This window comes from Rousettus aegyptiacus, unplaced genomic scaffold, assembly GCF_014176215.1.
Source record: "Rousettus aegyptiacus isolate mRouAeg1 unplaced genomic scaffold, mRouAeg1.p scaffold_m13_p_6, whole genome shotgun sequence".
Taxonomy (NCBI): Eukaryota; Metazoa; Chordata; class Mammalia; order Chiroptera; family Pteropodidae; genus Rousettus; species Rousettus aegyptiacus.
The window spans coordinates 111,440,722-111,455,459 of NW_023416309.1; the positions used below are offsets into that span (position 1 = coordinate 111,440,722).

The following is a 14,738-nucleotide window of genomic DNA, read 5'->3' on the forward strand; positions in this document are numbered from 1 at the left end:
TTCTAGTCTAAGGGTATTGGACTTTATCCTTTGGGCAAAAGGGAGTCATTAGAGGTTTTGATTTCATTTTCATTCTAGCTATTTGTATGTTAACCTTGTATCCAGACACCTTGCTAAACTCACTTCTGAAATCTAACAATTTATCTGTCCCATCTTCTTGACACTTTGTGACATGTTCTTGATAACTTGGAAGTAATGACAGTTTTCTTTCTTACTTTTCCAATACTTGTATATTTTATTCCTTTTTTCTTATCTTATTGCATTGGCCAAGACTCCTCAGTGGTTCTTAAACAGGGGAGCCACACAATTGAGTTTGTGCTTCGGGATGGTCACTCTGGCTGCAGAAAGGAAGGTGGACGGTGGGAAGGAGGGAGACATACGGAGGGAAGGAAATTCTGAGCAATCGAGGAAGAGATGGTTCTGCCCGGGGTGGCGACCTCCCGGCTGCCAAGGCTCGCCTCCCGCAGGCCCTTCCTGGCAGGTGGGCAGCCTGGACTGCCGGTGCGAAGGGGCTCTCCCCTCCCCTCCCTGCTCCTCTCCGCAGACCGGGGGCGCTGCTCCATGGGCCAGTGCGTGTGTGAGCCCGGCTGGACAGGCCCGAGCTGTGACTGTCCTCTCAGCAACGCCACCTGCATCGACAGCAACGGGGTAGGCCTGAGCATGAGGCAGGCGGTCGGGGCGGCAGAGGGGGCCCCAGGGGGGGCCACCCACCCCCTCGGGCCGGGGCGAGGGTGCAGCCCCCCCCTTCACTGGTGCCTCCTCCCGCCGCAGGGCATCTGCAATGGGCGTGGCCACTGCGAGTGTGGCCGCTGCCACTGCAACCAGCAGTCCCTCTACACAGACACCACCTGCGAAATCAACTACTCAGCGGTAAGGCCAGGATTGCTGGGGCGTGGGCCCCGGAACCCCGGGCACGGCACGGGGCGGGCGGGGCGGGCAGGAGGGGCTGAGCCCAGTGCCACAGGGGCGGAGCAAGGGGGTGAGGCTGGGGGAGTAGTGGGCCTGCAGAGGCCGGTCCAGCACGGTGCCCGTCTGCGCCGCCCCCCAGGTCCGTCTGGGGCTCTGTGAGGACCTGCGCTCCTGCGTGCAGTGCCAGGCCTGGGGTACCGGAGAGAAGAAGGGGCGCACGTGTGAGGAGTGCAGCTTCAAAGTCAAGATGGTGGATGAGCTGAAGAACGGTACGGGGCAGGGGCCCAGGCCCAGGGGCGCTGAGAGCCTGGCGGGGGGCGCCCAACCAGACAGGGGACGTCACGGACCTGGGCCGGGGGCTCGTCACCCACGTCGAGGTGAAGAAGTCCAGGCAGAGGTTCCAGACTTCGGAGGGGTCATGGAATCCAGGCAGGGGACACATGGCCTGGCCGGGGCCAGACAGACCCAGGCAGGGGGCACAACTGATTAGGGACCAAAGAGTCTGGGGAGGGGGCATCAGCCTTGGGCAGGGACATGAACACAGCAGGGGTACATAACGGGGCCACAGGGCCACACGGCCTGCTCTCCTCTAGGCCAGATGAATGTTCTAGAAGCCCGACTCCTGGGTGATGCCCCGGATGGGGAGGAGGTGGCCCAGATTTGCAGCCCTTCGTCCTCTGGGCAAGCCAGGGCCCCACCCTGTGCCAGGGGACTAACTTCTTCCCCAGGGAGGCGCCTCCTGCCCTGTCACAGGCAGGGTGGGTCCTGGAGTAGGGGACACCTCGCTGGGCCCTGGGGCGCTGGGACGTGGGGCGGGGTGCCCTACTGACCGTCTGTGTGCAGCGGAGGAGGTGGTGGAGTACTGCTCCTTCCGGGACGAGGACGATGACTGCAACTACAGCTACACCGTGGAGGGTGACGGCACCCCTGGGCCCAACAGCACCGTCCTGGTGCACAGGCAGAAGGGTGAGCCTGCGGCCGGCGGTGGGGGCGGGGGGCGCCCATCAGGCCCGGTTGGGGCGTGGGAACCGCCGTCCTCCTCCTCCTCCTCTTTCCTTCCCAGACTGCCCTCCCGGCTCCTTCTGGTGGCTCATCCCCCTGCTCATCTTCCTCTTGCTGCTCCTGCCCCTGCTGCTGCTGCTCTGCTGGAAATACTGTGCCTGCTGCAAGGTGACAGCTCCCCCCAGGGTCCCCGCCCCCCACTAGCGCCCCCACTTCCCCGCCGAGGTCCTCGCAGGTGGCAGAGGCCAGGCCAACCCACGTTCTCTGCCCAGGTCTAGTGCGCCCCCCCACCCCAGCCCCTCGGCCCTGCCAGCCAGGAGCCGCTGGACACCTGGGAGCACCCGACCTGGGGTCAGACACGTGCAAAGGACCACAGGAGCCAGCAGGGAAGGGAGGGCCCTGCCCACCGGGGCCTGACGGCTTTGTTGGGCCCAGACCAGAGACAGGAAGGCGTGGAGGGTGGCGAGGCGTGGGACGCCGGACCGCAGGGGGCAGAGGCAGCGCCGTGTGGGGACCTCCAGCGCTGTGGGATATGAGTGCGTTACAGAGGAGAAGGTTCTGTCGTCAAATACAGTCGCTCTCAGGGCTCCTGCAGGACTTCTCAGAGCCTTCGATCTAGTTGTATGCACGGCGAAACTGCAGGGGGGCCGTGGGGAAGGAATTCGGTGCTTCCTAAAGGGTTTCGACTGCAGAACCTCACGGAGCATCTGGTGGGACCGCGCACCCCACGGCACGAATTTTGGGGACCCTCTGTCCACACCTTCTGTGCCCCCACACCGAAATCTCTGAGACTGCCTGGATATCCTGGTGTCTCGGGGAGCCCACTGTGGCCCCTCCAAATCATTGGCGCGGGTGGGGAGGCGGTGACCTGAGGGGCGTACCTGAGCTGGCAGCTGTCCCAGCCTTCACCGCCACCCCTTGTCCCCTAGGCCTGCCTGGGACTTCTCCCCTGCTGCAACCGAGGTACGGGCCGGCGTTGGCAGGGCCGCTGAGGGGAAGCGAGGGCCAAGTCTGGAGCAGAGGCGGGAGGCCCTGGGGTCCCACCGGAGGGCGTGTGGCGGGGAGGGCCTGAGGAGGGGCCCCGTGCTGAGAACCCTGTCCCGCAGGTCACATGGTGGGCTTCAAGGAAGACCACTACATGCTGCGGGAGAACCTGATGGCCTCAGACCACCTGGACACGCCCATGCTGCGGAGCGGGAACCTCAAGGGGCGGGACATGGTGCGCTGGAAGGTCACCAACAACGTGCAGCGGCCTGGCTTCGCCACCCACGCCGCCAGCACCAACCCCACGGAGCTGGGTGAGGGCCGGGGCTGGGCGCGGCCGCACTCGGTGCTGCCCTCGGGGCCTGGGGCACAGTCACTGCTGTTCCCGGGTCCAGCACCGCGCTGTTCCTGTGACCTCGGGGTGCTGGGTGCAGGCACAGGCCTGGTCACCTCTGTCCTTCCTGACGGCGCCGCAGGCCTCAGGCGCCGCGCCCCGCCCCCTCGTCCTGGCACACCTCCTGAGGGGCTGCTGGGGTGCCCGCCGTGCCGGGGCTGACGACCCCCCCGCCCCTGCCTGCCCTTAGTGCCCTACGGGCTGTCGCTGCGCCTCGCCCGCCTCTGCACCGAGAACCTGCTGAAGCCGGACACGCGCGAGTGTGACCAGCTGCGCCAGGAGGTGGAGGAGAACGTAAGGGCCCACGGAGCCCGTCCCGGGGCGGCCGGCGCGTCTGGGCGCGGGGCGGGCGGGCGGGCAGCGGGAAAGCAGCCGGGGGGCCTGGGCTTTTCCAGGTAGGACAGAGGGGGTCCCATGGCTGCGTGCCTGGCGTGGAGTCATCCCGGGGTCTGTCCCCCGTGAATGTTCGCTGAAGGGGACGAGGCCGTGGGCGTGCCCCCAGCCACCCCCGAAGGTCCTCTGAGCCCGGGGGGGGGGGGGGCTCTGGGTGGGGAGGCTCGCCCAGCGCCCCAGCCTCATGCCCCGCCCCCTTGCCTGCAGCTGAATGAGGTGTACAGACAGGTCGCAGGCGCCCACAAGCTCCAGCACACGAAATTCCGGTGGGTCCTGGGCGCCTGAGGTGGGTGGAGGAGCTGCCCCAGGGACCGCCTGGCTCACAGTCCCCGCTTCTTCCCCCACAGGCAGCAGCCCAACGCTGGGAAAAAGTGAGTCGAAGACACTCAGGTGGGGCGGCCCCAGTCCCAGCCGTGGGCCGCCCGCTCCACCCCCCACCCCATCTCCACCCCAGAGGAAGGGAGGGCCGTGTGTGTCTGCCCTGAGTTGGGACCTTCATTCAAGAAATACTGATGTGTAGCCCTCGCCATGAGCCAGCCCCTGTACAAACAGGGGGACCACACAGGACCAGGGCGTCTCTGTGCCCAGCTCCCTCCCTCCTCTGGGGTCCAGCGGGTCACACACCAATTCCCACTTCCTACCCTGAGACCTAGCCCTGCAGAGGGAGAGCTGGGGGTGGACGGGGGGGCTCGATGCAGAGAGAACAGGACTGTGCAGTGATGGATACAGCTCCCCCTGAGCCTGCTGACGACGGGCCAGGCTTTGTTCCAAGGGCTTCACGAGCAGGTTGTCTAATCCAACCATCTCATCGACCCGGTTGGGGAGGTACCATCGCTATTCCCCATTTTATAGATGAGGAAACCAAGGCTCAGAGAGGTTAGGTAACTTGCTAAGGTTACAGTTAAGGAACAGGTCCGGGATTTGAACCAAGGCAGTCTGGCTTCAGCACCTGCACCTTTAGCATCTCTGCTAGCTCACATCTACTTCCTGCCTCCCCATCTCTTCTCGGCGAGGCGGGCGAGGGTAGCCCCATTTCACAGATGGGGGTGGCGCGGGGACCTGGCGAGGCCGCGGCGTGAGGTGGGGGGGCCAGCACGGGCCTCCGTGACTGTCTGGTTCAGTCCCCTGATGCATCTTGTCCCCTGATGGGGAGAAGACAGGCAGGAGGGGTGGACAGGGACCAGTGCTCGGCTCCTGGCCGGCCTGACACCTCCCCACTTGACACCCCCAGGCAGGACCACACCATCGTGGACACGGTGCTGATGGCCCCGCGCTCGGCCAAGCAGTCTCTGCTCAAGCTGACGGAGAAGCAGGTGGCACAGGGCGCCTTCCACGAGCTCAAGGTGGCCCCCGGCTACTACACCCTCACCGCGGACCAGGGTAGGTGGGCGGGCCCCCTCACGGCTCCCTGACGCCTCCCCCGCCCCCGCATGGCCCCTGCCCCGCGTCTGACCGCGTCTGACCACCCCCCCCACACACACCCGCACAGACGCCCGGGGCATGGTGGAGTTCCAGGAGGGCGTGGAGCTGGTGGACGTGCGGGTGCCCCTCTTCGTGCGGCCCGAGGACGACGACGAGAAGCAGCTGCTGGTGGAGGCCATCGATGTGCCCGTGGGCACGGCCACCCTGGGCCGCCGCCTGGTCAACATCACCATCATCAAGGAGCAAGGTGGGTCAGGGCTGGCGAAGCGGGGTGTGCGAAGGGGGCTCTGGGGCCCCTTGTTGTCCGTGTGGAAGTGGGGCCTGGCCGTGTGGCCCAGGCAGCTCACTGAACCTCTCTGAGCTTTGGTTTCTCCATCTGTAAAATGGGAATCAGGCTCTCGCGAGGGGTCCCCGGCTCTGCACGGTTTCTGGTAGCTAGTGCTCGATGTGGGGGCTTCTGTTATAATCCCAGGGGGCTGGGTCCTCCTGAGCCACCCCACATTCCTCCCCTCTTCTTTCCCATCTGGCCTTTGAACTGGGAGGTATTGAATGGGCTTCTCTGGGATGCAAGGACATCAGAGCAGGAAGGAATTGGGGGTTCACTTTGCCCGGACCCATCTAGAGGGTGGGCAAGGCACTGCCAGCCATCCACACTGCCTTCCCTGCCTGCCGCCTGGGCTCAGGGCCTCCTCTCGGGCTGCATGCACCCCGACCTGGCCTCTTTTCTGTGCCCCGATCCCTCGGAGACGTCTGTCCGACACTGTTCCAGCCCCTCAACTTTTTTCGGAGGAATTTTCCATCCCCTTCCTCTGCCCTCCTCAGGGAGTGGGTGGGGGCGAGGCCGATGAGCAGACTCCTGGAGTCTGGGCTGGGCTGGGCGGAGGGAGGGTGGGAGTTGAGAAGGGACCGAGGCCAGGACCCCCTGACCGTTGCCCGGGCCCCCTGCAGCCAGCGGGATAGTGTCCTTTGAGCAGCCGGAGTACTTGGTCAGTGGCGGGGAGCAAATGGCCCGCGTTCCGGTCATCCGGCGCATCCTGGACAGCGGCAAGTCTCAGGTCTCGTACCGCACGCAGGACGTCACCGCAAAGGCCCACCGGGTAAGGCTCCACCCCGGGGTCACAGGTGATCCCAGGGCCCGGCGGGAGGGGGACAGGGCAGCCGCCTGAGTCCCTGGATGCTGGCGGTGCCCCCGGCCGGCCTCCCAAGGACACGCCCACCTGCGCCTCCCACCCTGCGGCTGGGGTGTCTTGCTCACCAAAAGTGCCAGTGACGCCATGGGTGACGCCGCATGGCTGTCAGGGACCGAGGCCAGGGACATGTCCAGACTCTGCGCGTCCCCTGTCCCAAACCCTTCCTAGAGGAATGCATGCCCCCACTCCGTCCCCGGCTCTGCCCCCTGAGGGCCGCGACTGCTGCCTGGCAGCCCTTCCCAGGGCCAAACCCAGGAGCAGCTTCCCAGGGCAGAGTGGTGGATGTGTGGGCCCACGCCCCCTTTGTCACTGGGCCCCAGTCCCAAGGAGCAGCCAAGCCCGGCGGTGGACGTGCCTGGTTTGGCCTACGGGTTCGTTTGTCTGTTTTTCTGAGTTTATTCCCGACATTTAAGAACTTAAAATATTCATATCAAAAATTCACTGGAAAAGTAATGAAGTGTCTCGCTGGGGCTGCAGGCCCACCTAGCAAACCCAGGGGAGGTGAGCTCAGCAGGCCCCAGCCCCTGGCCACACCCGAGTCTTCTTTAAATTGCTAGGAATAGTTTTCAGTACTGTTCCAAAGCTCCCAGTGAAAACGCCAAAGAAGAATTTGTATGCCCAGAAACTTCACTGAATAGGCCATATTCTAGGAGAGGTTCTGGTTATTTCGTTTTGCTCTTATTAAGATGCTTTGGTATTTAATTCTTTTAAAAATAGTTTTATTATTTTCTAACGATTTATTTTGAAAAACTTTAAGCCTACCGAAAAATGGAAAAGTCAATGAAATTAGCACCCAGTGACCCCTTTACGCGGATCCACTGATTGCTAGTATTTGCTTTCTCTTTCCATAGAGACATAAGTACACTCGCATGATATAGATACAGACGTAGCTACGGATCTGTAGTTCTTTAACTGTGACTGCAGAGAGGAAGGAAGAGAGTCGTGTTGTGTTTAGTTCTATCTACGGAACTATTCAAAGTCGTAAGCTTCGCGTAGACCCTGAACACTTCCGCAGGCACCTGCTAAGATCGTTCTACAAACATAATCACTGACCTGCAGGCATTTCACATCGTACTAGCACCTAATAATTAGGCCATAGTCAGCTCTCCCATGTCCCCATGTCCCGACATGTCCTTGATAGCTTCTCCCCCCTCAACCCAGGAACCAAAGACCTGGCATTGCATTTTGCGGTCACGTCTTTAGTCTCCTTCAATCTAGAACAATTCCCTGGCTCTGTCTTGTATGACTTTGACATTTTTGAAGTGACCCTCGGGCGAGGTCAGTTGTCTTGCAGGCGACTCCTGCTTTTCTCACACTTGCTGCCTCACTTTCTGGGTTTCGTAGCATTTCAGTTTGCCAGGTCTGCACAGCAGGCCTGGCTCACCCTGCCTGAAATTTAAATGTTAGTTTGGAACACCACCTGGTGGTCATATGTGAAAAGGCATTCTCACGCATCCCTGCATGTTTCACTGCACACACGTGTACACAAACACTCATCCTGGGACACTCAGCAAAGCTCTGGGGCATTAAAAGTAGAAAGCTGGAGCTGATGGACGTGCCCCACCCAGGAGGCACCTGGGGCCTGGCTGGATTCTAGGCTTCAGAGCCACAGTGTGGGGGCACAGTTCCTCCCACACTGGGAGGGCCCTGCAAATCCCAGCTCCCCCAGAATGACAGCCTGCCTGTGTGGGACTCTCCAGATCTGTTGTACATCCCTGTCTCTCTCCGTGCCTTGGTTCAAATCCTGGAGAAGGAGCAAGTCTCCACCTCTGCGTGCCTCAGTTCCCCATCTATAAAGTGGGGACAATAATTTCTGTTCCTCACACAGCTGTGAGAATTAAATGAGCTAATATTTCTAATGTGATGCACAGGGGGTGCTATATGAACTTGAACCATTTTGTGTGTCCATGTGGGACAGTCTGTGTGGGGTGGCTTCTGCAGTATCCATGAGGTCAGGGTGGAGCACGTGGCCGGGACTCACCCCCCGGGCTTGGTCTGATCCCTTCCCGCTCCCAGGACTACATCCCCTCAGAGGGCGAGCTGCTGTTCCAGCCTGGGGAGACCTGGAAGGAGATACAGGTGAAGCTCCTGGAGCTGCAGGAGATGGACTCCCTCCTGAGGGGCCGCCAGACCCGCCGCTTCCACATCCAGCTCAGCAACCCCAAGTTTGGGGCCCGCCTGGGCCAGCCCCACTCAGCCACTGTCATCATCGGGGACCAAGGTGGGCAGAGCCTGGGGTCAGCTTAAGCAGATGGGGAGGGAGGACTGGGGGCCTCTCCAAAAAAGGCTGCTGATCTTAGCAAGTGAAAATACAGGATGCCCAATTAAATTTCAGCTTCAGATAAAGAGCCAACACATTTGCACTATACCTATTTCCCATGCAATATTTGGGATATACTTATCCTTTAAAAATATTTGGCATTTATTTGAAATTCCGATTTAACTAGGTAGGCATCCTGCATTTTATCTGGCACCTACACTCTCAGCCAGAAGGGCTGGGGTCCTGTTGTAGCCACCAGTCCGCTGGGGGTACCATGGATCCCACCCTTAGGCTCAGCCTTTCGACTTTAGCCTTAGTTTCAACTAAAATGCAGGTGTTTCCGGAAGGGGTGAAACAATTCTTGCGGGTCCTTAGTCTCCGGTGTGGTGGTGTCTGTGAGCCCATCCCCAGCGGAGGCTTGCAGGGGAGATGGGAGAGGTGGGGAGAGATGGAACAAATATCCTCATGTGGAACATTCCCTTGGCCACCAAAGGAGAAAGAGAGGCAGACGATCTCCCTCCTAAGCCTCATTCCGCCAGAAACCCTTCTGGGCCCTCCACCAACTTGGCACGATGCCCTCTGCAGCACCAGTGGGGACACTAGCCCCCAAGAGACTCAGGGCAGGTGTCAGTTGAGCCCTGCTGGAAAGGAGCCTTGGGTGTTTAGCTGGGTGTCTGACGCCCTCTGGTGGTGAGGGTGGGTTCCTGCACCCCTCAGAAGGGTGTCTGAGCCGACTGCCTTGCCCACTACAGACGACCTGGACAGGAACTTCAAGAGCCAGACCCTGACATCACTCTCATCCCCTCGCGGGGACCTGGGTGCCCCACAGAACCCCAATGCCAAGGCCGCTGGGTCCCGGAAGATCCACTTCAACTGGCTGCCCCCTCCTGGCAAACCAGCAGGGTACAGGGTAAGGTGGGGGGGGGACGAGTGAGGCCTGGACCCCACTGGGGAGGTGGCCTCCCAAGGCGGAGGGCCACCAAAAAGGGTACACTTGGCCCCCGCGGGCAGAGCACGAGTGGACAGGGGGAACCCCCATCCTGCCCACGGAGTTTTCAGACATTTGTCCTCCTTCCTGGAATGCAACCCCTCACCCCACCCGTGAGATACCCCTGCTGTGCCCCAGCCGGGAGGTCGACGGAAGGACAGGCAGTTCTGGCTCCTGCCGCTCCCCCACTGACCAGCCCCTCCCCCGGGAGCAGGTGAAGTACTGGATCCAGGGCGACTCCGAGTCCGAAGCCCACCTGCTCGACAGCAAGGTGCCCTCAGTGGAGCTCACCAACCTGTACCCGTATTGCGACTACGAGATGAAGGTGTGCGCCTACGGGGCGCAGGGCGAGGGTCCCTACAGCTCCCTGGTGTCCTGCCGCACCCACCAAGAAGGTGAGGCCTCGCCGTGACCATCCATGCGTCCGCAGCTGCCGCGAGGCCGGTGCGCCTAGCCCCGCCCCCTGCCTCCCAGAACTCCGCCCTCTCTCTGCCACTGACGGCGCTCTTCCTGCACCCCCCCACCCCCAGTACCCAGTGAGCCGGGGCGTCTGGCTTTCAACGTCGTCTCCTCCACCGTGACCCAACTGAGCTGGGCTGAGCCCGCCGAAACCAATGGCGAGATCACGGCCTATGAGGTCTGCTACGGCCTGGTCAACGAGGACAACCGTAAGAGCCTGGACCCCTCCTGCTCCTAGGGACAGCGATCGTGGAAGGGGAGGGGTCAAAAAGCGGGGAGGGGACCGTGTTGTCCTGGTCAGTGGATGAGCTCCCTTATGCTTGCGGTCACGTTTGGCCAAGGCCAGGCGGAGGGACCGGAAGGCCTGAGATTATACATGCACAGTGGGCTCATGGGCAGGGGTACCTTCCCACACAGGTAACCGGAGTGGCTCATTTCTACGCTGTTCTCTTAGGACCAAAGTAGAGTTGCCAGATTTAGCAAATAGAAACAGAGGATGCCCTGAATTTCAGAAAAAAAGAAATTTTCTAGTACGTTTGATGCAATAGTTTATCTGGCGGCCCTAGGCCAGAGCATCGGCAGAACTGTTTTTTCTTTCCAGTCCTGGAAGAGAGGGGAGGGTGGGCGCCCCCTGCCGATGGTCCAGATGAGGAAGTAGTCAAAGGAAGTTGGTCCCTTCTCACCCCGAGGAGGGACCACCTCCTCGAACCCTCATTTCTGCTTGGTCAGTCCCAGGGATGGAGAGCTCACCACCCCCATATGACACATGGTCCCTAAATGAGTCAGGCTCAGGACCCCCAGGCGGCCCAGCACAGCAGAAGGCAGTGGGGTTGGGTCGTTCTGGGCGTCAGGCGCGTGGCTTCTTACTAGCCAGGCAGACCGAGCGCAACCTTCTGAGCAGTGCTCACATCCTTGGCTCATTCTGAGTTTACAACACCTGTCTGTGCGTGGACCACGGTCAGGAAGTCTCCTCTGACCCTGCCTTTAGTCCCAGGAGTGACACATATCGCGACTAAGGTTCATCCCCGATGGTTTCAGCCCAAGGCGTCAGCCTGAGTGTGCAGACAGCCTCCCGGGCCCAGGGCACGGGCACGGTGGCGCCCTCCACCCTCCTCCCTCCTCCCCCTGGCTGACAGATGCGAGGGGGCGGGCCAGGGGCAGCCCCCCCTCACGGTTAGAGCACGGTTAGAGACCTCCCCAGGCCGATGGGCCTCCATAGACCAGTGCTTTCAAGCACAGTCGTTTGCTGGGGGTGGACATCAAGCTTATCAGGTGTCATTTTCCAGAACCCTCCTTTAGATCTCTTTGGAAACTGGGAATTTCTCTAGTCTCCCAGGAATCTCCCAACATGGCAAGCCCCAGCTCGTCACACCTGGGCCTAGGGGCCGTAACGCTCAGAGCAGCTGGGGGTGTCCTCCCTCATTCTCTGGGGGCTGTGCGTCCACCTCTCTAGGTGTGAGTGGAGGAGAACTGCTTGGCCTCTGCTCTCCGCTGAGGTGACGCCCGCGGGCCCTCCTGCACAACCTCCGCTCCGCCCTGACGCCCTTAGCCCTCACAGCCTCAGCCTTCCCAGAAGTGAAGCTCCCGAGCCGGCCTCTCTCCTCCCATCCCCGCCATGTGACAGGCCACAGGGCAGCCGGGTGGGCGTTCGCATGTCTCAGCAGAGCATCTGGGGTTTGGCTGTGGACAGTGAGGCACCGGCGCTGAGAGCGCCCTCAATCTGGAGCAAGACACGGTTCCATTTTTCAGTCGGCAGAGGTGACACTGGGGCCAACTTGAGTCTCGTCCTGGCTCTGCCACTTAACTTAGCGACGAGCCCTTTGGAGAGTTGGTGGCACTTCTCTATACCAGTCACGCCCAGGTTCTGGGCTTGGCGTGCATGCCGCAGGAGGTCCACTGCTGCTCCCTCCCTGCCTTGTCCCCTGAGACTCCTGGCTGTGTGGCAGGCAGTCCTGTATCAGAGGCAGGCCCGGGACCGGGCCGGAACCTGGATGACCACTCTGAAGCACTCTCCTTGCCCCAGGACCCATTGGGCCCATGAAGAAGGTGCTGGTGGATGGCCCCAAGAGGCGGATGCTGCTCATCGAGAACCTGCGGGAGTCCCAGCCGTACCGCTACACAGTGAAGGCGCGTAACGGGGCGGGCTGGGGACCCGAGAGAGAGGCCATCATCAACCTGGCCACCCAGCCCAAGCGGCCCATGTCCAGTAAGTGGTGGACGGGGAGGCTCAGGGAAGACGGGGAGGACGGGAGGCCAAGGCTGGGGCCCTGACTCACCGCCGCCCACCCCTACAGTCCCCATCATCCCGGACATCCCCATTGTGGACGCCCAGAGCGGGGGAGACTACGAAAGCTTCCTCATGTACAGCGATGACGTTCTGCGCTCCCCGGCTGGCAGCCAGAGGCCCAGTGTCTCCGACGACACAGGTGAGTGGGCCGGAATCCTCGAGACAAAGATGGGGTCCTGGGTAGGGGGTGGGGCTGTTGCTGGTGTCAGAACCAAGGGGCCAGTGATCACTGGGCACAAAGGTCAAGACTAAAAGTCTCCTCTCAGCCCCAGACAAACACCACACCTGCAGAGCTGACAGTTTGGCAGGCACCGTGCTGGCTCTGGGTGCAGAGGGGACAAAGCCGGCATGGCACCCATGCGATCCATCACGTGCACATCTGTGCATGAGGACAGGGAGGCAGACATGCGCTGGGGGGCAGATGCTCACGGGTTCACGCCCATGGGACCACATAGAAACACAGCTTTCGACTGGAAGGCTCACCAGCTGTGCCATGGAGCGGGGACGCTCAGGCCGCCTCCCGGCGACGGGGATCTGTGGGAGGAGGCAGGCATGGCCCTGGAGGCCTGGAGCAGCCACTGGCCCGGTGCCTCTCCTCTCCTTGGCTCCCTGCACGGTGTGGGGGAAGGAGGCCTCCGCTGCTCAGCTCTGGCTCCACTGCGGGAATTCAGATGAATCGCTTACCCTCTCTGCGCCTGTTTTCTGGTCTGCAAAATGGGATGCCAATCACGCAATGCCTTGAGTGCGGTCCTCCTGGATCTGCAGTTTCTGCAACCTTGCCTCTGCCCCAGGCCCCGGTGAACACACACCTGCCCTCACTGAGCTTGACACCAAGCCTCGGGGTCTAGAGGGCTTTGAGGGTCTGAGGTAAAGAGCAGCTGGTATGACCCAGGTGCCCCAGCTCAGCTGCTGCTGACACTGCCCGTGAAGCGCCCTGGCTTCTGGAACTGTCCTTACCACCTTCTCAGTCATACAGACCGGAATCTGAGGCCCAGAGCAGGGAGCCCTCACAGCTGGTGACAAATCCAGGGCTACCCCCTGGTCTCCCGCCTGCTCCAAGCTGCACTGGCTGATCCGGCCGGCTGTCCTGCGCGCGGGCTGCGGGTCTCGCCCGTCGCCGGGCTCCCCGCCCCTGCACTGCACCCCTTACCGCCCCCACCTGGACCCCAGAGAGCCCGAGGACCGCTCTCGGCGCGGCGCCGCCGGCCTCCGCCCCACCGGGCCCCCCGCCTGCAGCCGCCCGCGTCCGCCGGCGGTGCCAACGCGCCCTTCGTTGTTCCCAAGGCGGCGGCTGGAAGTTCGAGCCCCTGCTGGGGGAGGAGCTGGACCTGCGGCGCGTCACGTGGCGGCTGCCCCCGGAGCTCATCCCGCGCCTGTCGGCCAGCAGCGGGCGCTCCTCCGACGCCACCGAGCCGCCCCGCGGGCCCCTGGACGACGACGGGGGCGCCGGGGTAGCGGTGGGCGAGGGCGGCGGCCTGGCTCCCGGCGCCACGGCCGGGCCCCCCGGAGGTGACCGGCCATGCCCGGCGCGCCCTGACCCGCACCCACCAAAGCTCGCTCGTTTGCTGCCTCAGAGCCCCAGCCCCAGCCGGCTGTGGCCAGCCTGCCCGTTAAGGCCCCCTGCCCGGGAGGAAACGCGCGATGACTCAGAGGCAAACCCCCGGAGGCAAACCCCCCGGAGCCAAGGGACCCGCAGGGCATGCGTTGGGGCTCTGCTTTGGCAGGACTGCCCCCGGGGGCAGTGACCTCCATTATGATGCCTGCCCAGCTGGGTGTGCACAACTTGGGAAGTCTGTTGTGTCCGCAGCAGGGCCTGCTACCCAAGGAGACCCTTTGAAGACCTCAGGGGACACAGGGCAAGCACTTGGGTTCTCCCCAAGGCGGGGCTGACTGCAGGGGCAGAGTTTCAACCGGGGTCAGGGGCATTAGGACTGCCAGGCCTGAGGATGTGGACTACAGGAGCCTGTGTGGCTGGACAACTCCAGGGACGTTGGGCCGCTGTCCCCTGTGGGCTGAGGGAGGCTGGTTGGAGTCATGCCGCAGCCCCCAGAGGGTAGATAAGTCTAGAATTCCCAGAGCCACGGCCTGCCCCAGGGGGCTCTGGGTCTGGTGCCGGCCTGTCCAAGTGACCCTGCTCTCCCCTGCAGAGCACTTGGTAAATGGGCGGATGGACTTTGCCTTCCCGGGCAGCGCCAACTCCCTGCACAGGATGACCACGAGCAACGCGACGAGCTACGGCACCCACCTGAGCCCGCACCTGCCCCGCCGAATGCTGAGCACGTCCTCTACCCTCACGCGGGACTACCACTCGCTGACCCGCACAGAGCACTCGGGCACGCTGCCCAGGGACTACTCCACCCTCACCTCACTCTCCTCCCACAGTGAGTGGCCGCCGCCAGCCCGGCCCCTCCTGCCGGCCCCGCCTCTCTTCCAGCTCCTGGAGGTTCGGC

The 14,738-nt window shown here is 62.4% G+C and overlaps 1 protein-coding gene across 3 annotated transcripts in view; it reads left to right on the top strand.

Moving 5' to 3' along the window:
• ITGB4 (integrin subunit beta 4) overlaps positions 1-14,738 on the top strand; it is a 32,632-nt gene that overhangs the window by 15,050 nt on the left and 2,844 nt on the right. For all 3 annotated transcript variants that reach the window (XM_036222187.1, XM_036222186.1, XM_036222188.1), the window contains exons 14-33: positions 545-648; positions 772-870; positions 1,049-1,178; positions 1,753-1,875; positions 1,973-2,079; positions 2,841-2,874; positions 3,018-3,209; positions 3,480-3,583; positions 3,890-3,948; positions 4,030-4,053; positions 4,914-5,062; positions 5,172-5,351; positions 6,053-6,201; positions 8,311-8,515; positions 9,307-9,464; positions 9,757-9,937; positions 10,073-10,210; positions 12,025-12,207; positions 12,296-12,427; positions 14,436-14,669. In XM_036222187.1, the coding sequence (XP_036078080.1) occupies positions 545-648; positions 772-870; positions 1,049-1,178; positions 1,753-1,875; positions 1,973-2,079; positions 2,841-2,874; positions 3,018-3,209; positions 3,480-3,583; positions 3,890-3,948; positions 4,030-4,053; positions 4,914-5,062; positions 5,172-5,351; positions 6,053-6,201; positions 8,311-8,515; positions 9,307-9,464; positions 9,757-9,937; positions 10,073-10,210; positions 12,025-12,207; positions 12,296-12,427; positions 14,436-14,669 (2,685 nt within the window). The remainder of the gene's footprint in view (positions 1-544; positions 649-771; positions 871-1,048; positions 1,179-1,752; positions 1,876-1,972; positions 2,080-2,840; positions 2,875-3,017; positions 3,210-3,479; positions 3,584-3,889; positions 3,949-4,029; positions 4,054-4,913; positions 5,063-5,171; positions 5,352-6,052; positions 6,202-8,310; positions 8,516-9,306; positions 9,465-9,756; positions 9,938-10,072; positions 10,211-12,024; positions 12,208-12,295; positions 12,428-14,435; positions 14,670-14,738) is intronic.